General features: G+C 37.8%; 1 protein-coding gene across 2 annotated transcripts in view; it reads right to left on the bottom strand.

The window, feature by feature from the left end:
* SMC6 (structural maintenance of chromosomes 6) overlaps positions 1 to 26,113 on the bottom strand; it is a 71,285-nt gene that overhangs the window by 32,553 nt on the left and 12,619 nt on the right. For both annotated transcript variants that reach the window (XM_073216247.1, XM_073216250.1), the window contains 11 exons: positions 21,067 to 21,203; positions 20,394 to 20,455; positions 17,227 to 17,307; positions 16,357 to 16,458; positions 11,657 to 11,776; positions 11,460 to 11,558; positions 7,375 to 7,521; positions 7,066 to 7,154; positions 6,724 to 6,888; positions 6,165 to 6,343; positions 4,900 to 5,104 (listed from right to left, as the gene is read on the bottom strand). In XM_073216247.1, coding sequence (XP_073072348.1) covers positions 4,900 to 5,104; positions 6,165 to 6,343; positions 6,724 to 6,888; positions 7,066 to 7,154; positions 7,375 to 7,521; positions 11,460 to 11,558; positions 11,657 to 11,776; positions 16,357 to 16,458; positions 17,227 to 17,307; positions 20,394 to 20,455; positions 21,067 to 21,203 — 1,386 coding nt within the window. The remainder of the gene's footprint in view (positions 1 to 4,899; positions 5,105 to 6,164; positions 6,344 to 6,723; positions 6,889 to 7,065; positions 7,155 to 7,374; positions 7,522 to 11,459; positions 11,559 to 11,656; positions 11,777 to 16,356; positions 16,459 to 17,226; positions 17,308 to 20,393; positions 20,456 to 21,066; positions 21,204 to 26,113) is intronic.

The raw sequence follows: 26,113 nt of genomic DNA, 5'->3' as shown, positions 1-26,113 counted from the left end.
CAAGGATGAGTGAGGATATGGCTTGAGCAACTGAAAAATGAAGATGGAGAACACATTTTAGAGTGGAAATCAGGGCTTGGCTTTTATTTATTTATTTATTTATTTTTATTCTTGGGAGGAGGGACACAATGGTCATAGGCCTGCGCTTATTTTGTTATGAGTGGAGGTTGAAGGTCTGTATGAGGCTCTAAGCATTTCACTGGCACAGTCGTCAGACAGCCAGCGTTGGCAACACCCATGCTTGTGTGGGCACCCCTCTTCCTGCCGGGCTTCTAAGAGTCACAGCACATGTTCTCCCTGAATACTGTGTCACTGCCCAGCAAAACAGACTTGCCCTCTCAGAGGCTCCAACGTAGGACCTTCAGGTTATGAGACTGATGCACTGCCCACTGCACTAAGAGGACTTCTAGGAGTTTAGCTTTTAGACATGTTAAGTCTTGAAATATCTGTTAGAAAAGAAAGTGGTATATATATATATATATATATATATATATTGAATATGTAATATTCTGGAGTTCAGAGGAAAAAGCTAAGCTAGAACATACACTGGTAGCCATTGAAATGTAAAATGTACCTTAAACCGAGATACTGGATGAGTGCACCTGGGAGCAGGTGCACATGCAGACACGGTCAGGAGCTCTGATCTAGTTAAGAGGTGCCCAGGTGGGGAGGAATAAGTAAAAGATTTTTTTTTTTTAAATATCTAGAGATTTAGGAAAACCATAAGAGTAAAATCTTGGGGATGAAGTGGAGAAGTATTTCATGAAGAATGAAGTGATCAGCTGACTCAAATACTGCTGATGGGTTGAGTTGGTGAGAAGTAAGGATGGGTCACAGGATCAAGCAAAGCAAGGTTCACTAGTAACTGGACAAGAGTTGTTTTGGTATGTGGCCAACTTATAAAGGCTTGACTGGAGGAGGTTCAAGGCAGCAGGGGAAGGGAGAACTTAGAAACAGAGACAACTCTTTTGAGGAGTTCTTCCTGTAAAGGGAAGGAGAGAAACAGGGCAGTAACCTTAGGTTGTACTTCCACAGAAGTGAAAACGAGGAAAGGACGGAGGCTGGGCACTCTAGAACCATCAAGCAGCGTCAACAAAACAAAGAGGGGAGTGAAAGGAGAAAGGAGAGGCAGCAGGAGCCTAAAAGGGGAGGACGGCGTAAGAGATTCCAGAGAAAGGAAGGCTCTGGCCAGTGCACTGAAAGCCCAGGTTTCTGTGCTAGGAAGGAGCAACTGTTTTGAACAGAACCATGCCACTGCTAGACAAGACTGCCTCTACCGGCGGGTTGTAAGCTCCAGTCACAACCACCTTTCCTTCTGCTCAACTTCCATGGGATGGCCTTCATGTTGGCCTCTATTACAATGAGCTGCATGCTGGCAGATACTGTAAAATCAGTCCGGAGGAACGAGAAGTAGGAAAGAAGAGTAGCAGTGAGGCATCAGTGACAGGGGATGAGGAAAGGATAATATGAAATAAGCTCACTACCCATGCAGAGTAGAAAGCCTAACCAGGACAGGCGGAAAGGGAAAACTGCACACAAATTCCCCGCAAGCCTCGCGCGCCTCACCAGTTAAGAGGAGTTACAGGACCAAATGACTAGATGATCCTAATGAAGCTTAGAAGAAATCTTAAATAAAACCATGAGTTCTACAGCCAAGTAAAAGGAAAAATACCATAATCAAATAAAATACAGAAAAAACACACTTAAACTTGGGATGTTTTGATGTCTTTAAACCTAAGAATACATAAAGTGACAAGTGACAGCAAACCAGCAAGAGCTGCAGGGAGCACCAAAATCACAGGAGCAGGAGGGGAAGGGGAAGCCCACCAATCGGCGTGCAGCATCTGGAAGGCAGCGGAGGGCCAAGAAAAACAGTTCCCAGGTAGCCGAATGAGCACAAGGTTTCAAGGCAGGTATGCTTAACAGGAATAAGCGCAGACGTTGGATTTAGCAACATGAGTCATCTGTCAGGGGCCAGGCAGTAAGTAGTGCGTCAGGGAGCGAATGCACGGTCACACCTGGGAGTCCGTTCTTCAGATGCGAGAGGCAAATCAGCGTACATTTTAAAGGGGAGACATTTGGACATTTGCAGGGGACAGAAGTCAATGGTAGGAAAGTTTAAGGCTCAGGAGAGTTGAAATAATTAAAAGGAATGGTTCATGCATGAATCAGGAAAGAAAGTATGCAATTCAGAATACAAGTAGAATCTACTTAGGCTTGGAAAGAACCTCCCTTCTGCTGAGATGCAGACATGCGCTGGTAAGAGCAAGCTGAGTAGCCTGGTGGCCTCTTCTTCAGACTTTGACAATAGGAAAGAAGCCCATCTTCACAGGAAAGGAAACCACTCCTAGTACCTCCCTGGGAGCTACGCATGTTCCCAGGTGCCTTTGTTGAGGTTCTCTCACAGAAGCCTGATGTATCTGATTCCATCTAATATTCTAATAATGCTTTACCGTGTTTTTCCACATTAAAATAACATGCCCAATTTTAAAAATCAGCATCTGAACCACAATTTATATTGATAAAGTTTACAAAAAAATTACCCTTGAAAATGTTGGAAGGAAGCTAAAGTTGACAGAATATTAAACATACCAAAGACTTGTCTATCTCCTGTCAACATTTAAAAGTTATCAGCCAACTTCTTCCATTATTCCACCAACTCAAACTTCAACAACCCATTCTTAAAGCCAGACATGGACCTTCCACCCCCTGAAGCAGCTCCATGAAACTCTACTTGCCCCTCTCACCACAAGCTGCCATCCTCCCGGCTACACCTGCTCTCCAACTGCATCAAGGCTGACCTGAAGATTCTCTACCAGGCCTCACTGTCTCCCCAGCCTAAAACCCACGGCCCATCATTGAGCTACTTTCCCAGCAGCCCTTCCTCAATTGCTTTCCTCCTCCTTTTCTGTAGTGCCCACCCACTCTAAAAAGTTTCAATGCAGTATTAGGCCAACAACACAAATTACCACTCAAACCTACTACAAAAACAAACATTACTAGTGAAAAACCCTACAGCCACCACAGGTGTTTGAATCTGAAAGGACTTTGGATGAGCTTCCTCTCTCATTCTCCCAAACCTGCTTCCCGACTCCAGAGACAACGTGTGTTCAGCATATGAGGACGTAAGCATATTCTCCTCCACTTCCGAGTAAGTGACATTACAAGGCACAAACCTTCACAGGATACTCTATGTCCCACCTGGCACACTGCTCAGAAATAAAATGACTAGGAACAACCTGCCAGGAGGACAGGGCCAGGTATGCCTGTTCATGGAGTCCTTGCAGCAGTTCAGGGTGGTCCACACAGCTGACCAGGACTTCTACTGTTCTTGGTCCCCAAAAGACAGTTCGGGTGCGGGAGGACACTCCCCACAGAAACCAATATTTCTTAACAACCCCACAGGAACAGTTTCCAAGGTCTCAGCAGGGAAACGCCCATTACAAGAGTCATTATACAGGCAACCCACCAGCTATTAACAGATCTTCCATTCCAGATGCAACTAACCTGTGAGGGGTCATTTTTACGTTCTCTGGTAGTGCAACTGAAATTTCACTTTTATCAGGTTTTAGAAACCAGGGATCAATGCTAGAAATTAACATAAGGTCAAATTTTCATGCAGTGAGAACACTTTAACCCTAAATCCCAAATCCTTTTTCTAGCCTAAAAATTCAAAATCAATAATTTCTTAACAGGACTTAACTACTTTTGACAAGCCACTTTTTTTTCTTATACTTCTCCTAAATCACCTGATGGCACATTTGTTAGGTCAGAAATCTAATGGTTATCCTCAATTCTTTCTTCTCTTATATTCAAGTAACACATTTCATTAATGTTGTCCTAAATATCTCTTAATTTGTTCCTTTCTATCTGCAATGCAAATGCTATTTTTTGCAGTCTAATTTATGTCATGCTTCCATGTGTTTTGCACATAGAATTCTATCTGCTTAGAGGCAATTAACCTTTGTCTGTCATTTGACAAATCCATCAGTTAGAAGACTGATTATTTACTCTCTTTTCTGACTTATTCCCTAACCTTTAATTATTCCCTCATCTGAACTATACCTGCATCTTGTGATCCAATTTACCAAAGCTGACAAAAATTAGAAAGTATGTGTATAGTTACCTCTGAACAAAGTGGGGGTTAGGAGCACTAACATCCCCCACAGTGAAAAATCCACATATATAACTACTGACTCCCTGAAAACTTTACTAATAGCCTACTGCTCACTAGAAACCTTACCAATAACATAGTTGATGCATATTATGTATGTTAAATTATATACTGTATTCTTACAATAAAGCTAGAAAAACTTTTTCAAATTGTTGCAAGTCTCTGAAAAATTTTCCAACATCTATATTGAAAAAAATATGCATTTAAGCAGACCCGTGTAGTTTAAATCCATGTTGTCTAAGGGCCAAGTGTATTTATTTAAAAGTAGAGTGACCAGGTAGCCAGCAGCTACCGAGAGGACAGTTTGGGACCTGTGCCCTCATGGAAGGTTAGAGTCAATCAAAGAAAACAATCCCAGCTCTTCAGAGAATCTGTGAAGCACTTTTGGAGTTAACGGTGAGCAGTGAGCCAATGTTCTTTCTTAATACCCAGCTCTTAATTTGGCCAGGCTGGTGTAATTTCCCTCATCAGTGTGATTTCTATGCCGCACTACATTTGCTTCCCTTCATGTTGTCCACAATAGACCTCATATAAGGAACTCAAGGTCAGGGGTGGTCTCTTTACTACCTATGTATATCCGGTGCCTACACTGAAATTAAAGAAGTGACTTCATGAAATGTTACATCAGTAGGGTAGATGTGGTTAACATAAAAATGTTTTCTTTCTTTCTAACCTTAAACATGATTAAGCAAAACCAGAAAAATATTTAATTATTAATGCCTTACCTGTGTCTTACATCATACATCTCATTCCGAAATTCAGAAACTATAATTTGTGGTCGTGAGGTTCCTCGTGAATAAAACCTTTCCATCAATGCCTGAAGGACTCTTTCATCAGCATGATTATGGCAACAATAGGCTTGCAGAAGTCCTTTTAAACAAGATTCAATAGCCAGAGCAAGTTCAGGGTCCCGAAGATGAATGCAAGCCCCTAAAAGTCAAAGATAATTATTAAAAGGCCCATAAATGCTTATTTTGAAATATTAATTTAATGATTTTATTGTGAAAGTTCATAAATGACTTTAAAATATTTTCACATTAAGGTAGCTTAAATGATATTACAGACCTTTAACTGAACAGGAAATCTTCACATACCCACTGGATATACTGGGGGAAAAAACTCACCAAATACTGTGAAAAAAACTGTCCCACTCTAATGTAAATCAACACTTACGTGGTTTTTCCACGTAAGTTTATATCATCCCAGCCTCTGAATGGTGTTCTGGAAACCCCAAACCAAAAGGTTTATAGATTATTATTTTCTGTAAAACTGATCAGTATTGGGATTTTAGACTCAGAGATAGAAAAAAATGCCTCGTCCATTGAAACAGATCCTGGTATAGAGGAACATATCACTTAAATGAAGAGATATTACCACAATATATAATACAGGATATAATACTGTACTTACACAGTAACACAGTACTTTACTAACAAAATGTATTTATATTTATGTCATTTTTATCTAATGATGTATAGGATTGAAGATAACTCCTAAGGAGAATTCAAATGATACATACATTTCTTAATTTCATGTATATATGGGGAAAATTAAATAACCCCAGATTTTATAGTTGGAAGAGGGCTTAGAAACAAAGTTGTCCAACCTTAATAGAAACTAAGAAAAGTCATTTTACAACGGTGACAGAAACTCAGGTGGTGAATGTTCTTTTGATTGTATCTTGAGGTCACCGGATTTTCTAACTAATCAATGTCATTCAAATTAGTTCATTCATTTATTCATTCATTCAGGAAAAAAATCAGATTACTCAACTCTGCAATTATTTTTCCTTTTCATAAATTCTCTTTCGTTTGGCTATTTTATACTTTAAAGAAACAAAAGGAAAGTAGCAAAGTTTAAACTGACTTTCATCATTATCTCTTAAATGTTCTTTGTTAACAGAGTTTTAAAACTAGATTCAATAGACCCCTTCCTTAAAATAAAAACTTGTATCTAATGTTTATTACATCTTGTAAATGATGACAAATACCTAAAGGGCCTATAGGTTTATAGGTAAAAAGCCCACGTTTATAAGCATCATCTATGGCATCAAGAAGAGCTGGCACATGAGGGCCAAATCGTTTTAGTCGATCAGTTTTACTATCTTTCAATTCCTTCAGTTGCCTCTGATTATAGTTCAGTACATGCTTCACGTCTAATTCTTCTCTCCTAAAAAAGTGCGAGAACAGAACAGGTATGTGATACAGTTACACAGACATGCTCAACCTTTTCCCCTAACACCTGCCTGCCAGTGAATAACCCAGCTACACTAAAAACTAAAAGCAGATTTATTTGAAAATAACTATGTTACTAGAGAAAAATAGAAGTCCTCAAAACAGCATAAACAAAAAAAAAAGCCACAATGATGAGGGCTAGGAATCCCAGAAATAGTCCAACTCTCCAAGTGTGAGACAAGTCTAGGAAAAGTAATTTTAAAAGATCCCTTACATGTAGAAGAAACAAAAAACCATGTTTTCTCTTTTCATATAAAAAGCAAAACATGATTTTTAAATAATTGAAAAAAACCATCTAAGGATTTTGACACTTACCTAATTCTGATGCTTTCTTCTTTGTCCTTTTCTATGGCTTGATGAAACTGCTCAACCTCTTGACTGACTGAACTTTCTTGATCCTTTAATGCCTTTACTCTCTCTTTTAACCAAGATATTTTTTTTTGCCTTTCCAAGCACTCCGATTCCAAAGATTGATCAGTACTAACAGTAAATAATCCAAAGGTAAATATGTTAAATGGAAAAGTCTAACATTTAAAAAACAAAGCAATGTGATAAAATTCCTTTAGTAATAATACAGAAAATATGACCCTCCATTTCACCTAGATTACTTTATTAGAGAATGAGACAATCATGAAAATTGAAAAGTAACTATGTTACCTTTTCTTTAGCTCCTCAATTCTTTTGCAAAGCTGTTCATCATCTTTCATTAATGCTCTATACTCATTTAGGGAACGGTTATATAAAACCTAACAAAAAATTAGACACACATCAGTAAAATGAAAAAACAAATATCCCATTCAAGTCCACTTCCGCCATATCTTTAAATCAGAGGCTGAATATGTGCAGAAATAGATTTTTAAAACAAAGTACATAAATGGCCATATGAAACATTCTTATATCTGAAAGCAAGATAGATTATATTTGATAGGCAGTTGTTAATATTCTAGGTTGGGAAATTTCCCTCACCTCAGCTTCATTATAGACCCTTTTCTTAGCAGTCACATCTGTTTTCAGTGCCAAACATTCTGGTGCTCGATCATTTGTCTCCTGAATAATCTTTTCCAGTCTATCTTGAATATCCTTGTATTTGTTTTCTGCTTCATTAAGTCTGACCTTTAAGAAAATAACACTGTTGGGTATATTTTATTTTTCTTCAACAGAAAAAAAATTAAATTATTTATAGCTCACATCCCAATACTAAGCTTAATTTCATTCTGACTAAACTCAAGACATTGGATAAGCAAACATAATTACATAAAATAATAAAATATAATTTTAATTCCACATTTAGTTATCCAATAGAAGTGCTATCTTCTAGGGATACAAAGATACAGTAACAGTTATCTTCAAGTGACTCAATTAAGGGAGATTGACACAATCTAGCGAGAAACAGGTATGCTAATTGATCATACATTTTGTGTACAACAGGGTATGTCTACTTCTGATTGTGGGAGCGCAGACAAAGAACCCACACGTCTGCCAAAAAAGTCAGGAATGCCTTCAAAGCAGAAGTAGCATTTGGGCTGAGTCATGAAAGAGCAATCCAACTGTTCTGGGAGAAAAGTTGGGGAAGGATATTAGAGAGGCAGATGGAAAAGCACATAGAAAGAAATTAATACATATTTTATGCATTAAAAATATTTCTGGAGCTTAAGCTTCGAGGGTACTGTTGGGAAATGAAGTGAAGACGTAGAAGGGTCTTACTCCCACACTGAACAGTTTACAACTTACCCCTGTAGACAACAGAGATATAAGAAATGACCAAATCTACAATGTTAAATCACTCTGAAAGCACATGGAAGGCTGGGTCGAAGGAAAAATTAAAGGAAACAACTTCAGCATGAAGTTAATATGCTAATCTGGAGCAAAAATAATTAGGGACAAATAGAGCAATGACAATAGGAATGTATTAGAAGGGACATATATGGGAACTATTTAGATCAGGGAATAGTGAACTTCTCTAGAAAGACCCAGAGAGTACATATTTCAGGCTGTGGGTCATATAGTCTTTGTTAAAGTTATTCAACTAGACATACTAAGTCTGAAGTATCTGGAACATGCAGATACTTATGAGAAGATGGATATTTAAATCAAGTGCTCAAGGCTGAATAGGAGATAGATTAGGGAATTGACAGAAGATGGGGTATTAAGGAAACATTCCATAGACTGGTAATGAAGTTCTATTACTAAAACATCAATAGCATAATGTTATGTTTTGTTTTATGTTGTTTTTATAAAAACTGAAGTTGGCATGAGCAATTTTTTCCTGGACACATCCTCGGGCAACAGAACAAAATAAAAAATGAACAGGTGGGACTACATCAAACAAAAACTTCTAGACAGCAAAGGACACCATCAGCAAAACAAAAAGGCATCCTATAGTATGGGAGAATATATTTGTAAACGACTCATCTGACAAGGGGTTAACATCCAAAATACATAAAGAACTCATACACCTCAATACCCAAAAAACAAATATCCTGATTAAAAAATAGGCGGAGGACCTGAACAGACACTTCTCTGAAGAAGAAACCCAGATGGCCCCCAGGCACATGTAAAGACGCTCCACACCACTGACCATCAGGGAAAGGCAAATTAAAACCACAGTGAGATGTCACCTTACAGTGGTTAGAATGGCCACTATCCAAAGACAAACAACGAATGCTGGCGAAGATGCAGAAAAATAGGAACCCTCCCTACACCATTGGTGGGAATGTAAATTGGTGCAACCACTGTGGAAAGCAATATGGAGGTTCCTCAAAAAACTAAAAATAGAAATACCATTCAATCCAGTAATTCTACATCCAGGAATTTACCCAAAGAAAACAAAATCCCTAATTCGAAAAGATATATGCACCCCTATGTTTATCACCACACTATTTGTAACAGCCAAAACATGGAAGCAACTTAGGTGTCCATCAATAGATGGGTGGATAAAGATGTGGTATGTGTACACAATGAGGTATTATTCAGCCATAAAAAGAAACGAAACCCTGCCATTTGCAACAACATGGATGGATCTAGAGGTTATTTTGCTCAATGAAATAAGCCAGGCAGAGAAAGACAAAGGCTTATGATTTCATTAATTTGTGGAGTATAAAAACAAAGCAAAAACAGAGAGAACAAAATAGCAACAGACTTATAGACACTGAGAAATTACTAGTAACCACTAGAGGGAAGGGTTGGGGCAGGTGGGTGGGAGAGAGGGATAAAGGGACACAATAATTCTCCATGGTAATCTAAGTTAATCACAGGGATGGTAGTTCAACATGGAGAATACAGTCATGATTTTGTAACATCTTTCTCTAGTAACTGCACTAGAGGAGGTGAGGACTTGATAATGTGGGTAACTGTTGAGCCACTGTGATATACAACTGAAACAAACATAAGATTGTATATTAACGATACTTTAAAAAATACTGAAGTTGGTATTGGTGTTACACAAACTGAACATAATTCCTCATTCTCAGTTTCAAATTAGATTAACACAAGTTAAAAGTCTGCTTTTGATATCACTTCTTCAGAAATCTTTCATTCAACAGTCATTCAATAATCAATAAGTGAGCATATACTGTATAAAGGGCTTTATGTAAGACATGATGAGGAAGAATGGAAATATAAGACAATCCTTACCCTCCAGAAATTTACCATTTACTACACAGAGTGCCCAATACTTAAGTGGAGCAAATACCTATAGAAACAAGTAACACCCGGCCTCAAGATCCTCCCTTTCCCATTTGAAAATCAGGTGAGCATCTGTTCCTCAGGCTGGAGTCCATTTTTAGACTGGGGAATATCTAAAGAGGAAATTAACTTAAGGTCTTCCCATATGACAAGCTAAGAAATGAGATGGAGAAGAATTTGGTGAAAATTTCAGACTCTTCTCTCAGAAATGAGTATTTCAGGTGGCATTGGGTGAATTTCCATTTACTCCCAGAAGAGGGAGTAAGAAACTCAGCCCAGAGATCACTGTAAATGGACTATCGTCACTGTTAGTTTTGCTTACTAATCCATTACCTTTGATGGACTGTCATAATCCTTCAAAGGAAAAAGACCTATCTACTTGTCCTGGAGGCGGACAGGAAAAAGTAAGGTGAGGAAGATTACATCCTATACAACAACCAAGCACAGGGGTCAAAAACTCCTAAGCAGAAGAAAATACTACAAGGTGAAGGCACCCACACTGAGTATATGGAGGCTCCTATAAAGAAAGAAAAGGCTGGAAGTTCTACTTTTGGCAAGACAGTGTGAGGAATTCCACAGTGGTGGCTGCACACCTTGTGAATGTCCTCAAAAACCACTGAATTATATGACATCTATATGACATCTCAATAAAGCTATTGAAAAGAAAATGAAAAAGTGAGTATAAACAGTGGATCTGCTATATGATAACCAAGTGGAAACCTCCAACAATTACTGCTTTTATTTACCACTCACCAACTTATAGCTTGAGGCCCAAGTGAAAAACACTCTTGTGGCTTTCTTGAATCTTAGGTAAATAGTGTAATCCCTACCTGGGCATTTTAGATCGCACTGTAAAATTAACCTTAACAGACCTAATTGCTGGTCCCATACCTATTCCACCTACATGAAATCCCTAGATGGTTCTGGGCCCCAAATCTCAGTTCCCTGAAAGTTCCATCAGCTATCTTTGGGCACAGGGTTCAGTTCTGAATTCTTCTACTTCATGATACTTTGCTTTAATCCCTTCCTAATGAACTATTATCCTAGCACCCATGTTTTCACTACTTAATGAGTAAAAGCTTCATGCTCTAGCATCTCTAGTCGGCAACAAAGTGTCATTGTCCACATGCATGAATTGAGTTCTACATCACGAAACTCAACTGGCTGATCACATCCAAATACAGTACTCTTTTTAAAAGAGAACTGACACAATAGTCTTTGAACAAGTTTAGGTCGGCTTCACATCAATAATAAATACAAATAGATACACAGGTTGAAACAATTGTTTTTGTAGGCCATAAATAGTCTAATAGCAGTAATTTCATATGATTCAACCTACTAAATCTGTACAAAAATACTATAATTACCTGCTGGTCTTCCATTTTCCTATCAAGTCTAGCAGCACGATCTTCTCCAATTTTGATATTATCTCTGATAGCATTCAACTGTTTTTCAATTTCATTGACCTGAAAAGGAGTTAAATAATGAATCATGTATAAAATTAACTGCAACCAAATGTATTCTATGTATTACAAAAGTAAGTGAACAAGTAAGTAAAAATTACCACTGCCCAAGCCATTTCATGTTTCAATTCTTCTAAATTATTCTTCATTGTACTTAAACCAGCAATGCTTTGAAAACGTTCTTCTTTCTCCAAACACTGCCTCTTTAGTTCAATAAGCCGCTTTAAAAAAGAAAAGATTTGTTACTAACAGAAAAGACAAGTCTTTTTACAAATGTATGTATTTTGAATACAATGCTTTAACAGTGCTAAAAAAGATTTGCTAGTCATGACTCCTAAAAGGCAAAAATAAAAGTAGTTTTGTCCTTTGGTATAGTTTCACTAAGCACAATAATTTTGTTAATTTCTGCACTATAAAAATAGCCGAATATTCTTCAGATGAAGAAGAGCAAAGGAATAAACTGTTTCAAGACCACACAAGTATAGACAAACCACAAAACTCAGTTTCCTATTTACTCTCAATCCATAGCTGATAGACAGACTGGTCTGTTCTTTTGGGCAAAGGATACCTGTACCCATTCAAAAGATTACAAAAGGCTCAAAATAAATTTATTTCCAAAAATCAAAGAAGTTTGAAAAATTTTTCTTACCTATGTTCTCTTAGTAATTAATAAATAAAATCATCAGACAAATATTAAATATAATGACATTAGAACAGCTTCTGATGAGGCTTCTGGATTTTATAGTCTGTACACCTGGGTGGATGGCCTCTCCCCGTCATGCATGTTCTCATGTTCGACTAGGGCCTTACACCGTAGAGCTTATTGTGTTTCCCCGTCCAGGTCACTTTCCCATTCTCCAGGATTATTTCTACCCATTATCACTCTCTTCAGACCTCACACCCCCTGCCACCCGAATCTCTCTTATTCTCCGTTTTTCTTATTTCAGATAATTCAGTAGCCATTTTAGACTAAAAATCTAAGCAGCCATGCCTTCCTCCTGCTGCAAAAGAAAAGTGGCTTCATTACACTTAAATCCAGTCCCCACTTCCTACCTATTTTGGATGCTACCATCCTCTTCTGCCTCCTCAGCAGGTCTAAATAAGCTGGGTTTTTTTCACCCCATCTTTGCAAATGATGGTTTTCACCTCACCCTCTTCACTGACTCCTTCTCATTATCATGTTTAAATCTTTACTCACTTATTTTCCCAATTACAAACAAGAGCTTCACCATCCACCCCCGGGCACCGCCCCCCCGCCTCTGCCAGTCTTCCTCTCTTTCCATCCAAGTTTTGTGGAAATTATCTGTATCTCTTCTGTTTCCTCACATTTTCAGGCCCACAAATCTGGCTTCTGTTTTCACCACTACAGAAACTTGTCTTGCCACAGGCTTCTCTGAAGATTATGTCACTGAATACAGTGAGAATCTGTCAATCCTTGTGGTGTCTTCCCACTCAGTACAGCTCAGACATTACGACTTTCTCCCCAAACCCTCTCTTTCCTTGGCTTCTATTGCTTCCGTGAGCATTTCTTATGGCTCAGGACGGGGCACACTTTCCTGAGGCACTCCCAGGACTCAGATATCAACAACATCCTGACGGCTCGTAAATTTTTTGCATCTAGATTTGACTTCTGTATTCCTAACTCATGCCCAACTGTCCACTTTGTATTTATCCTTGAATGCTTTATAAATACCTCAAAATGAATGTGGTTCAAAGTGGAATTCATCATCTTTAAAGAAATTAAATTCATCATCTTATAAGAAAAAAAGTCAGAAAAGAAAAACTGTCTTCTCTTCCAAGCTTCGTATCTTAAGAAACTTACTCTACCGCTCTGGTTATTAATCTAGAGGTCATCTGGTCACTGTTGATGACTTTACCCCTCCATGTCCCATAATAACAACTGTCCGAATCATTTCAAAACCCTGCTCTCCATTACCTTACCCTAACTTACATGGTTATCACCTCTTTAGACAATGACAACATCTCCTTTACCAATCTCTCCACATTTGCTCTTTCTTCCCTTATAGCAATTCACTCTTTCCTAGAGCAGAGCAATCTATTGAAAATACAAACTTATACACCCCTATATGTTTACCACAGCACTATTTCCAATAGTGTAGTAAAAATGCAGTATTTCCAGAATCTCTCGCCTGGCCTTAGTGCATCTCTGTATCAAGAGGTGTTTCAATAGGTAATTAAAAGGGCCAGTGAGGGCTTATCTGGACCAGAGAGGTTAGGTGGGATCTCTTCTTCTGCAGCCGGGTCACAAGAGACATGGGACAGCTGCTTGTAAGAAATAAACAGGTTTCTCTCACTTTGTTTCTCCCTTTGACTGATTTAGGTTTCAAAGGTACTTTACTCCAGCATATTCCCCCCAAAGTTACAAATAGCCAAGATATGGAAGCAACCTAAGTGTCCATCAGTAGATGAATGGATAAAGAAGATTTGGCACATATACACAATGGAATATTATTCAGCTGTAAGCAAAAAACAAATCCTATCATTTGCAACAACATGGATGGAGCTAGAGGGTGTTATGCTCAATGAAATAAGCCAGGCAGAGAAGGACAAGTACCAAATGACTTCACTCATGTGTGGAGCATAACAACAAAGCAAAACTGAAGGAACAGGAACAGCAGCAGACTCACAGACTCTTTAAGAAAAGTCTAGCAGTTACCAAAGGGAAGGGGTTGGGGAGGGTGGGTGGAGAGGAAGAGAGAAGGGATTAAGGGGCATTATAATTAGCACTCACAATATAGGCAGGTCATAGGGAAGGCAGTATAGCACAGAGAAGACTAGTAATGACTCTATAGCATCTTATTATGCTGATGGACAGTGACTGCAATGGGGTGGCAGGGGACTTGATAATATGTGTGTATGTTGAAACCACAATGCTGCTCATGTGAAACCTTCATTAAGATTGTATATCAGTTAGACCTTAATTGAAAAAAAAAAGAAAATACACATTTAACCAATTATCCACATTCCTATGTTCTACTGTCCGTAGTTTTACAAAGTCCTCCATGATCTGGCCTCTTATTTCTCACTCTTGTGTTCTTTACTTCAGCCAAAACAGAATTCTTTGCACTTGTTAAAAGCACCTGAGTCTTGCCTGAGGCTATACCATGTTCATTATTTGGAACACCCTTCTTTACTTCACCATCTCATGCCTAGTATTATTCATCTTTTACTCCTCATCTTGACATCACTTCCTTAACATCAACTCGTCTCCCACTGCCCTACCCGCTCCTCCTCCCATGCTGGACCCTATTAAGTGCACAAATCTTTTCCTCAACTCCTTTACTAGTGCTCACTATACTCAATTTATTTGCCTCTGTTTCTCGCTGAATAGTTATATCTATGACCCCAAGACTCTGATATTTATTTGCTGTCATACAGGCAACTGAAGCACAATGCTAGGAGGAATGTGGTCGGAACTTCAGGTCTGCTGACTGAAGAACTTCCAGTTTCTAACCTTCACGTATTATTTCTTAGAGATTTTGCTATTCAAACCCAGAATTCATCTTGAGAATACAGGGTAGTTAACTGATTGGAAATAAAGTTCTTATTAAGTCCCTATGTCTGCTACATGGCATAGGGAAGTGCTTCTTAAAACTTTATAATCAAAGTACCTTTAATTACTGATGACAGAGTATACCAGGGAGAAAAAGTGGGTGTTTGGCCCTGAGCTGTCTGAAGCAAACAAATTTCTCTAAAGTCCTGATTTATTATCTTTAAAGTAAAGAATATAATACGTACTATGTACATGTGTTTGAATAAGCAAATATTTCCTTTCCCCAATAATAACACTGATACACTCTGAATTCTGTGGTTTATGGTACCTTATTGCACACTGACACATGCCCCAGGTTTAAAGGGATAATAATGTGGGGGATAAAAATAATTATGCTCATCCTTGCCTTTTGAGTTTTCACTTCATGAACCATACAACTATAGACCTAATTTTAAATATGCATTCCTCAAAAACATAAAGTAAAAAGGTCAGTGTAATAGCTAATGAATTTGACTGAGTCAATCAATAAATAGTACAATTCTGTCTCAAAAGAACAAGCTAAAAAGTTGCTAAAAGCTCAACTTATATAAAACTAACAAAAGAACAAGATACAGAATTACAAAAAATTAGCAGGACTTGATGAACAGCTGAAAAGTCTAAGCTTTATGATTTTGAGGTCTCTGATTATCAGAAAGAAGGTTTGATCTTCAGGAATCTAAACAAGAAAGAGTAAGAACACAAATTTAAGTCAAGTCATGCTGGCTTGAGTGATTTCAAACTGAAGCAGATTTGCACAGCTGCCAAGTTGTTGTGTGCTGATGTGACAGTTATTACCCAGCCATCAGTGCTTAATGATGCTAGCACTTTACTAGAGTAGTGCAAGTTAACCACTGTGTGTAATTATAAATGTGTATCAGGCTTAATATCAGCTTGGCTTGTGCTTAAAGGTATTATCACAGTTTTTAAACTACTTACAGTGGGAATTAGTGATACCTTATTGTAGAACCCATCAGTCACATACCAAGGGATAAGCATGTAAGATACTGCCCTGTCCTCCAGTTGGTAGCCTAACAAAGTAAGATGTGTACATACATACCTATTACTACAAAATGAAAATGGCTAATAAACACCTTGAATATAAAACCACACTTCACAGTTTACAGTGCTATAAAAGTATTCATTTTATATACCTATATATCTATATTTAGTGTATAATTTTAAAAAACCATTTATCTTATAAGTACTATAGGAATTTTTCAAAAACATTTGCATTAAGCATTTGCAAACCTCTTCTCCTTGACTTATCTGCTCCTTTGTTCTTTCTTTTGTTTCCATAATGTATGAATAATCTTCCTTCATCTGTTCAAGTTGGGTTGCTTTCATGAAGAACTATATCAACAATAAGAAAAACACAATTAGGAGTTTGTAAATTTCCACGGAACAGTGAAAAGAAGAACTTGGTCTCTGAAAACTTTTAGACTAATTATGTTTAAAAAAACATTAAAAACACACTTCAGCAAATACACTTAAACACACAAGAACATATTTTATTTCAGACCCCAAATTTACTTAACCTGCTATGCTCACATCTTACACGCTCATTTGCAAAAGCTCTTAAAACCCCATGGAAGAAAACACTTTTGGCCTGATAGTAATACCATTTTGAAAGCTCATTTTCACTGATTCTTCCATTCTTTAAGCAAATATGAAAACAGAAGACATTCGTAACCTTCATCTTAGCAGATCTTAAAACTTAAGAAAAGGAAATACCAAAACACAAGCAAAAGTTCCACCTTAAGTTTTAGTAGTAGTCCAATATTTTATTAGCTTTTTAAGTTTTTCAATAATTTAAGGTTTAAGAGCTATTATGTATATATATATATGGCCAATCATTACCTTCTATTTCTTTAAAGAAAATAATCATCCATTCTCATTCAGACTTAAAAGCCAAAAAGTGAAAGCAAGGATTTACCCAGAAAATTCTACTTCCATGTTACTTAACAATTTTCTAAACTATTCCTACAATATGACTTTAAATAGGTGGCTTAAAAAATACTCAGTATTTATTATGGGAAGAAGAGTTATATTCAGTGTATATACTGAATGGACAGCAGTGGTGCGGGAGGTTAAGTTTAGATGGACTTTGGTGCTCCCTACTTTGTATTTGTCCCCCTCATTTTTAGACTGCAGGAACTGCTTGCTCATCTCTTGTGTTAAAACAGAAACTGGATTATCCACCTGCAACAAACAAACAAAAGATTATTTCTGAATATTCTAGTCTAATGCATAAGACAAATGAACTGAAATGTACAATTGACGTATGGTGCCATTAAGAAGGTTAAACACTAGCCAAAGTTTTGAGGATTGGGTAGGTAAATACATGAAAGAAAAAAGTTAGAAATTTTTAATACTGAGAAGATATTTCGATATTTCAGGATACTAATAGTCAAAACTAATCATTCTGCCATTACATCAGGGCACAAGCACAAGAACTTTCTGAAGAAGTGCTTTTATTAGTAAGTTTTCATTTCTTTCATCTGTTTTATAAAGGCTGTCACTCCTATGCTATTGGTCAACCATCAGACCAGAGTGGGAAAAGCCACAGCACGGGAGTCAGCTGACAGTTCTTGTGTGGGCTCTGTTTCTGATCTCCTATGTAGCCTCTAGCAAGTTACATAGTTTCTCCAACTAAATACAAAAGTCCAACTTAGTTACTTTTAATCAGAATTATGAAAACAAGTTATTGTTTATATTTCTTATATCTGCTCCAGATTTCCCATTTGTTGTCATTTCTGCATGAAGATATTGTAAAACAAATGGAAATACTGGAGTCTATCTTTTGAGGGGGAGTCATTTTAAACAAGCCATTGCTTGAGTAAAATTATCTTTGGCTAAAAAGTTAAAATACGGTTAACAGTAAAATACAGGAACAGTTCAAAGTACAATGGAAAAATTTTTTTTAAAAAAATGCAGCATTTCAAAAAGATTCAGGGTCATTACTCATTCATATCTTTGGCATTAATAACAAAGTATTTATATGTTAGAAAATAATTCTGCTTGAAAGTTAGAGAATATATAGGACCAGTATAAATGAAAAAAATGTAAACTCCTTTATTTTACCATCGGTAAAATACTGATTGTACTTTGGTAGTATTCCAATGGCTAAAGTTTCCCTTTAAGTAAAATTTCGGGTCTTCTAAAATAATAAAAAACATTAATAAAGTTAAAGTATAAAGAAACATCAGATTCTGACTGCCACACCTGTTTTGCAAGGTCTGCCCTCCATCCTAACCTTTCCACTGATCATCTGACTTCTTGAAAGACCTACTGCAGTAGCCTGGATGACACTTTACTACCAGCTCTGGATTAAAAGCTTCACCAGAGTTTATATTCTTCTCTACATCTTTTTGATTAATAATTTGGTTCCTCATTTCTATATTACTCTAGGGATTACTTAAGAATCTTGTAGCTTTACCTGTCCAAGACCCTGGATCAGGCAAAAGGCAGTCAGAAAAGGGTAAGAAGGGGAGACATGAAGGACAAATATAATCAATACTTAAATACATTAAATCCTCTTCTCTCTCTAGGTTATTCTAGACCAGCACTGTCCAATGGAAATAAAATGCAAACCACACATACAATTTTAAATTTTCTAGTAGCTACATTAAAAACATAAAAAAGAAACAGGAAAAATTAGTTATAATAATACTTGTTTAACCTAATGTATCTAATACAGTATCACTTTACCATGTAATCAATATAAAAATTTAGCTATTTCTCTGCATTAAATTTCCAAAATCTCCAGTGTGTATTTCACACTACAGGACATCTCAGTTTGGACTCTGCACATTTCAAGTGCTCAATATCCACATGTGCTTAGCGGTTACTGTACTGGTAGTGCAGCTCTAGACCTTCTGTATTTTGATCAATGAACTTGAGTCCCATGAGAAGAGAACTAAGGAGGTTAGGATAACAATTATCTTCAAGCATTCCAAAAGAGAATTAAGTAAGTTTTACATTCCCTAAGAAAGTGGGAGCTTAGAAAAACAGGCTTTATTCAACTTTTCACATAATAAAAACTTTCTAATAAATACAACTGTCCACAGAAGGAATCAGAAGCCTCAGGCGGAGGTGATTTGCCTACTACCGTCCACTCAAGTATCTGCTGAAGGGGCACCTGGTGGAGATTCCGCTATGGGTAGTTATGGTACGTGGCAGCTGTACTGGATGACCTTCAAAATTCTCCCAAACACTATGATTCCACAAATTCCAAAAAATCTGATTTTCCTGATTTTTTCTTAACAAATTGTCCTGTGTTCTAATCTCAAATGTACTTGTATCTGCTTTTCTCCAGATTTTAATAATTATTTTTTCTAAACCTGTGTTGTCTGGTATGTAAGCTAGTAGCTATGTGAGGCTCTTTACACTTAAGCAAAATTAAATACAGTTAAAAATTTCGACTTCTCAGTCACACATTTCAGGTGCTCAAGAGCAATTCATGGCTAATGGCTACCCCATCAGAAAGCAAATACAGAATATTTCTACCATCACAGACGTTTCTCCTGGACAGCTTTGTTCTAAACCAAACTGCCAAAGAGACCAGACTTGTAATTGTTCTTTTTCCTTAGTGACTAGTTTTGGCATTCTTACTCCTGGAATAAGGCCGGGTGGTATGACGGATAAAGCACTATATACAGCAAAACAGGGATACCTGGGTCCCCACCCAGGCTCTCCCAGTAACCAGGCCTTGACAACTCTAAGTGCAGATTTACTTTTTTCCAGCTCCTACTCTCTCACCTACAGAATAAAGGGTCTGGGTTAGATGACCTCCAGAGATAATTCCAGTGCTAATGTCCTAGGACTGTATATGCTCTGCCCTATTTCCAACTAGTCAGTCCAAATATCTTGGCAAACAGGACTCAAGCCTATCTCCTACAGTTACAATCAGTAACTCTGAAATACATAAAGAAATGCTTTTTTCTAGCATAAGCCACCTCTCTCAAAGATTTTAGCAACTGAATTTAGGAAATTATGATGCTGTTCTGACTAGAACAGCAGAAAACAAAAAATCTTTATAGCCTTTATTAACAAATTTTAACATAGACTGGTATAGACTACATGTTCTATTAAATTGAAGGTGTTATGTACTGAAAGTTCCTGTTAAATTTGTAAATTTTAAGGAACATCACTAATAATAGTTACATTCTTTCTGAGGTCAATTTACTCCCACAAGGCCATTTTAGTTCTACACCACAAATGAAATCACAATAAAAGTAATCAGTTCAGTTACATTAGTTAACCTGAGGCACAAATTTAGCCATTACCTGTATGTTAAAATGATCAAGAATTGCAATCAGCTCTTCTTTCCTAGTGGAAACCACAGTACCTAGTTGAGAGAAACACATAAAATGACCAGATTGTTTCTAGGGCAACAATACAGAAAGAATGAGCAATTATTTACAAATATCAGTACTGATTACTTTTCATTTTATCATTCAGAACACACACACACACACACATCTGAACGAACTGGGGTGATATATTAACCATGACACAAGTGCACGGAGGAGAAAGCAGCACACAGGGGCCCGACAGTACATCTCTCCTTCCCACAGCTGAACATTCCCTTACCTCCTCAGTTACTCTTAACAACCCCCTCCTCTTCTTGAATGTCCTTTTCCACCTTTTGCTAACCATCTCTTCCCACATGTGACCAAGACTACAGGGGGGAAAGATGTGCAGGGAGAGCAAAATGGCACAGTCTGTTTCAGACAGACCCAAATTCTGCTCACCCTAGTTCTGCTGCAGCATGTCCTGTGGTTACTAACTACATGTAATGTATGTATACACACATGTGTGCACACATGCAACCAACTCATCATTCTACAAGGTCTCCAACGACTAGCCTTTTCAGTGAATACCAACATTATTGCTTCCCTCCTTTCAACTGGTCATCTACTATATTTTATATGAAATGAGAAGAAATTTGTAACCAACCTGTTTCACTTTTTAGTTTGTAAGACCGACTTCCATCCACGCTGATGCGCTGCTGCACGATTATAGAGTTACCGTAGGCATTTGCTCTGTAGGCGTCATCTCCTCTGTTCCTCAGTGTTATGGAGACATCTGCAGAGCTGAAGCAGAAAGCCACATGGAGATACAGTGTAACTACAGTACCAGGTTACTCTGACTTCCAAAACCTACAAGTAATCTGGCTAATTCATTTGAAAGGTAGCCTGACACTAGCTGTTCATGACTGACAGGCTATTAGAGAATAATGTTAAAGATACATACCTAAGAAAAAAATTAAGTTGAGAGTAAGAGAAGCTTTATAAAAAATAACTAACTATTCTATTCATAACAGAAATGTTTGAACAGAGACATTAAAGTTTTGGTTGGTTCAGGTCATGTAGCTAAGTTACATGTCTCCCTATAAGCAGTGTGTGGCTGATACAATGCTGCCTGACTACTCTGAAATATTTAACAGTGTCATGCTGACAGCAAGCCTTTAAGGATGACAAAGGAAGAATTATAGTGAAATAATTACATTTTCTAAGAGCTCATGAAATAATTACATTTTCTAAGACTCAAAGAAAGCTACCTTAGTAATTCAGTGACCTGGCAATAAAGAAAAAGTATTTGATATCAAGAAATGCACAACTCAAAATTTCTTAAAGCTTCACTAGTTTTACAAAAGAATTGTTTTGAGAGACTTAGAAGTTTAAAACATTTATCCATGCATATTTTACTACATGGGGAAAAAAATCTTGACTTTTCTACTCTAACTTGTATTAAACTTGATAGAAAACCAAATAAAAAATGTTAATGAAGTAAATTAATAAATACATACTCATAATTTTCATAAACATAAAAGCTGGAAGTATTTTTTTCTTGGTCATATGAACATCTGCCAAAATGCAGAAGTCCTTTAATACAAAACTGCTTTAATTGGTAATTAAGTGAAATCATGAATAGAACAAATTTATCATATTCCAAAATTGTTCCCATTTGCAGGAATTGTAGGAAAAAATACTCAACATAAGCTAGCTCCACTGTAAACAGTGTGATGGCAGATACTTGGGAGGGTTTGCTCAGGTCCTGCTGACCCACCCTCCTCTTTGCAAGTGCCCTAGGAGATAGAGCGGGCTCCGCAACCTTATCAGTCCCCAACCTGTCCTGCAGGGATTGAGCTAAACAGAGAAATGTGACACTGAGGGAAGTCTCATCTTTAAAAATTCCAATTAAGAAAAAGTGGTAAAATCCAAACAAGTTCAGTTATATTACACCAATGTCAACTGCACAGCTTTGAGAAAAGCATCATAGTTATTTAAGATGTCAACATTAAAGGAAACTGGATGAAGGGTATATAGGAAACTGTACTCTGTATTTAACACTTCTGTTAATCTAAAATCATTTCAAATGAAAAGTTTCTAAAACAAAATCAAATTAAGACACAGCCAAGTCGAGAGATGGTGGTTCTTTGGAGCTACAAAATTATAAGGCCTCTGGGGACTAGAGAAACCAGTTTGGGGCACTACATCCTTATGAGCAAGTGGAAAGTCTGCGAGACTACAGAGAGAAGCAAGAACAAAAAACAGGTAAGTTCTTGGGACGCCACCCGAACACACCGGTAGACATACCCACAGATACACTGTGAATCAGAAACACAAACACAAGAGCATTTTCTTACCCACCCAGCCCCAAAGACTAAGAAAATAAGATCTACATGTCTAACCTCACAAAGACACAGAGTAACAAAGACTCAGCTAGATACTGAGAAAGAACTCACACACTGCAGAAACAACACAAGCAGCACATTCACACACTGCACACCTGTCCCGTGAGAGAGGAGAGGGGAGGGAGGAAAGAGGAGAACACGAGTCCAGCCCGGTGAGTAAGGGCAAGGGGGGAGGCACAGAGGAAGACAGCAGCATAGACACAAAGGAAGGGAGAGGGAGACAGGCCCGGAGCAGACAAAAAGACACAAAGAGAGAGCCAGGGACACAAAAAGAACAGACCCAGAGACAGAAGATACTCGGTTCTGAAGTCTCTCATTTCTGGTCACTCATGAGACCCAATGTACTTCCTCCCCGCAGCTTCTAAGATCTACATCCCTGAATCTTTATGATGAATCTCCTACCTTAAAGCTATCCTCAGTGGGTTGGTGTGTGTGCATTTTAATCAGAAGTACCTAAAAGATAGATATGCTCCTAAAAAGTTGTAATTAATGGGATTTTTAAAAGCTTCCCAAGTTCATTCTAGTGAACAGTCACGGTTGAAAGTCATTAACTATAACTAAGTATGATGGGGAAGGGCAGCTGGCCTACAAAATGGAACAAAAAATATTACATTTTATTAACTAGTATGATTATCTAGTAGTAAATAAATATATCTCATGAAAACATTTTAAAAATAAAGTGACTACATACATTTGCTCTCTGAATTATCAAACATCTCCCTTGATTAGCAAATACCTACTTTATTATTTTCATTCCCAGCTACTCCTTGCATCTGAAAGCTCTCTTTAGTATTGTGAGAACTTTGGAGGCACTGGTATCCTGTTGCTATATGAATTTAGTGACTATAAAAAAGGCAAGTTATTGAAACAATTAAGGCTTAAGAGAAAAGCATCATACTAACTGCTCAAAAAACCTGAGCAAGGTAACAGGGGCAACTGAGCTGGACAGTAACTGCTGTGTCCACACCACACAGATGTGGCGGGCTGAATTTGGGTCAAGAGCCAAAGAGCCCAATCTCTCTAAATACAAGAGACCCTTTAAGTGAAAAGACAGCCTTTCAATGAGAGTCCTTTCAGAATGACAACACGAATAAGCAGGGCCACTGTAAGACTGGCTTCTTTCTCCACTCCAGAAGAATCTCTCTGCACAGAGATTAACTGGCAGCAGCACACAGATGGGAACAAGGAAAATGCTGTATAAAAATAGGATGCATTTGCTCTTACCCTGGATAGCCAGTTCATCTGGACTAACTTCTGTAACCCTGACTAAACAAATCAGGAACATCCAGCAGGAGTATTGAGTTCTCACCTCCCCATAACCCAAGGCAGAGCTGATGTCAAAAACGGACTGGTGCAAAGATCCCAGTGGCACCAGGGCTCGTTTGGGGAGGCAAGGGAAGGAAACAGTGAACTGAACATGTTCAAGAACCCAAATAGCTAGGAGCATGAGACCTTGGGGCACTGAGAGAGGTTATTTTTCATGGCAGGAGATCTATTAGAATTCATTCACCGTCCCTCATTCAAGAGTTGGGGCCAATTACAGGGCTGAGCCCAGGAAAAGTGTCTTAAGGCAGAGCTGTCTGGCTTCTCCTAACCCTAGAAAAGCAAGCATCTCTAAGGAGTGTCAGAACCCTCAACAAAGGCAGCCCAAAGCCCAAAGGTCACAACTGGAGAGTGTAATACTGGACATGAGGGGAGGAGAGGGTCCTCAGGACTCCCTCAGCCCTGGGCCAGACGGACAGACATTCTTCAGGCAAAATGTAGCAGCCTCATAGATTAAAGATGCAGCAGACTAAGGGTGGGCTGAAAAGTTCAACGAACCGATTCTGTAAAAAAGTGATGCAGAATCAGAACTGTAAAATAAGGTGAATTTTACAGATACGAAATGTTTTAAGTGAGGAAGGGGATGACAAGAGAAATAGTAATGGGTTTGGAGGAGGTGTTTCAGGTCAGTAAAAAGGAGACAGAGCTCAGGTTAAAGCTTTTAACTATTATTAACTGTTTATATTTTAAACAGCTGTGTCCTCAAACGTTAGTGTTTTCTTTCTTTCTTTTAATAGTATTTAGAAGGAAAAGTCTCAGAAAAAAAGTTTCTGCCTTAGTTCAGGTTCTTCCCAAATGGAAAAAATATTTAATTGAAATAAAACATTTAATAATACAGAAAAAATTTCGTTTTGAAATATCAATGTTACCTTGCTAAGTAGACTACATGATGATTTAGACAACTAAGGAGTTGGGGCCATAACTTAAAATTGTTAAAATAACTAAGTTTTGGCTTCAGACAGTTTGGTTGGGGACTGTGGGGGAAAAGACCTCTGGGTTGGGACACAAGATAAGCAGAGATAGAAAAATATGCCAAAAATATGCCGGCAAACTGTTACCAAACAGTTCTTTTCCGAGGCCATACAGGATGGGAAATGATTTTCTGTGTATCTTTTCCCAGCTTCTCCTGAGTCAACTTGAATCCCTGGTTTAGGGTAAAGATTCCTAAGGTTTCCTAGAGACACATAAGAAACCTGCAATCCTGATTCACATCCTGCCCCTATTCTATTCTTTAGTAATGGGAAAAGTTAAATGGACATAACACTGAGCAGAAGGAAAGTCTATTATATGATTTAAAAAAAAAGGGATCACTGTTAATTATCAAAGTTCCAGGAGTTCTGGGACTGGTAGTGCAAAAGAGAAATGAGCTGGGAGAGTAACCCCTCTCTGGAGCTAGTATGACAAGTTTGGAACGTCTAATTGTTAGGAGAAACCAGGATCTCTTCACAGTCATCTGAGGCATTATTAAAGAAAAAATAAGGAGATAAGTCTGCTCCTAATAAGCAAAAACCCATGAGTCCATGATGATGCAAATAGGGCAATTAATAGCTATTTCTATGAAAGCAAGCAACAACAAAAAGAAATATAGTCATAGAGTCAAGGAGGGTGTCACATGACCATTCACCAAGGGTCAAGATGGACCAGATAGACTTGTGATTGTGGTCCTCCAATCCAACTCTTTGGTAAATCACCTGGGTAAAGAATATATAGAGTCTGGAACAGAGTTGAAATACTTCTTTGGAATTCTTAAAGAGCTAGAGGCAGAAATTGTTTGCAGGAACTCCATGGCTGGTCACTGACTCTGCTATTACCCATGTCTTATCAACGTGGGTGTGCTGAAGCTGGTTTGAGTCAAGAGCCAGGAAAATCCTGTTAATAAATATTCCTTTAAAAAGATGTACAGAGATGTATCCCTGCTTGTTCTTCCAGAAAGGTAGCAGAAACAACAGTGCAGGTGGACAAAGCAGTAATTTATACAAGCTT

Source organism: Manis javanica, chromosome 1 (genome assembly GCF_040802235.1).
Source record: "Manis javanica isolate MJ-LG chromosome 1, MJ_LKY, whole genome shotgun sequence".
In the NCBI taxonomy this organism is placed as follows: domain Eukaryota; kingdom Metazoa; phylum Chordata; class Mammalia; order Pholidota; family Manidae; genus Manis; species Manis javanica.
This window is presented reverse-complemented; position numbering and strand designations above follow the sequence as displayed.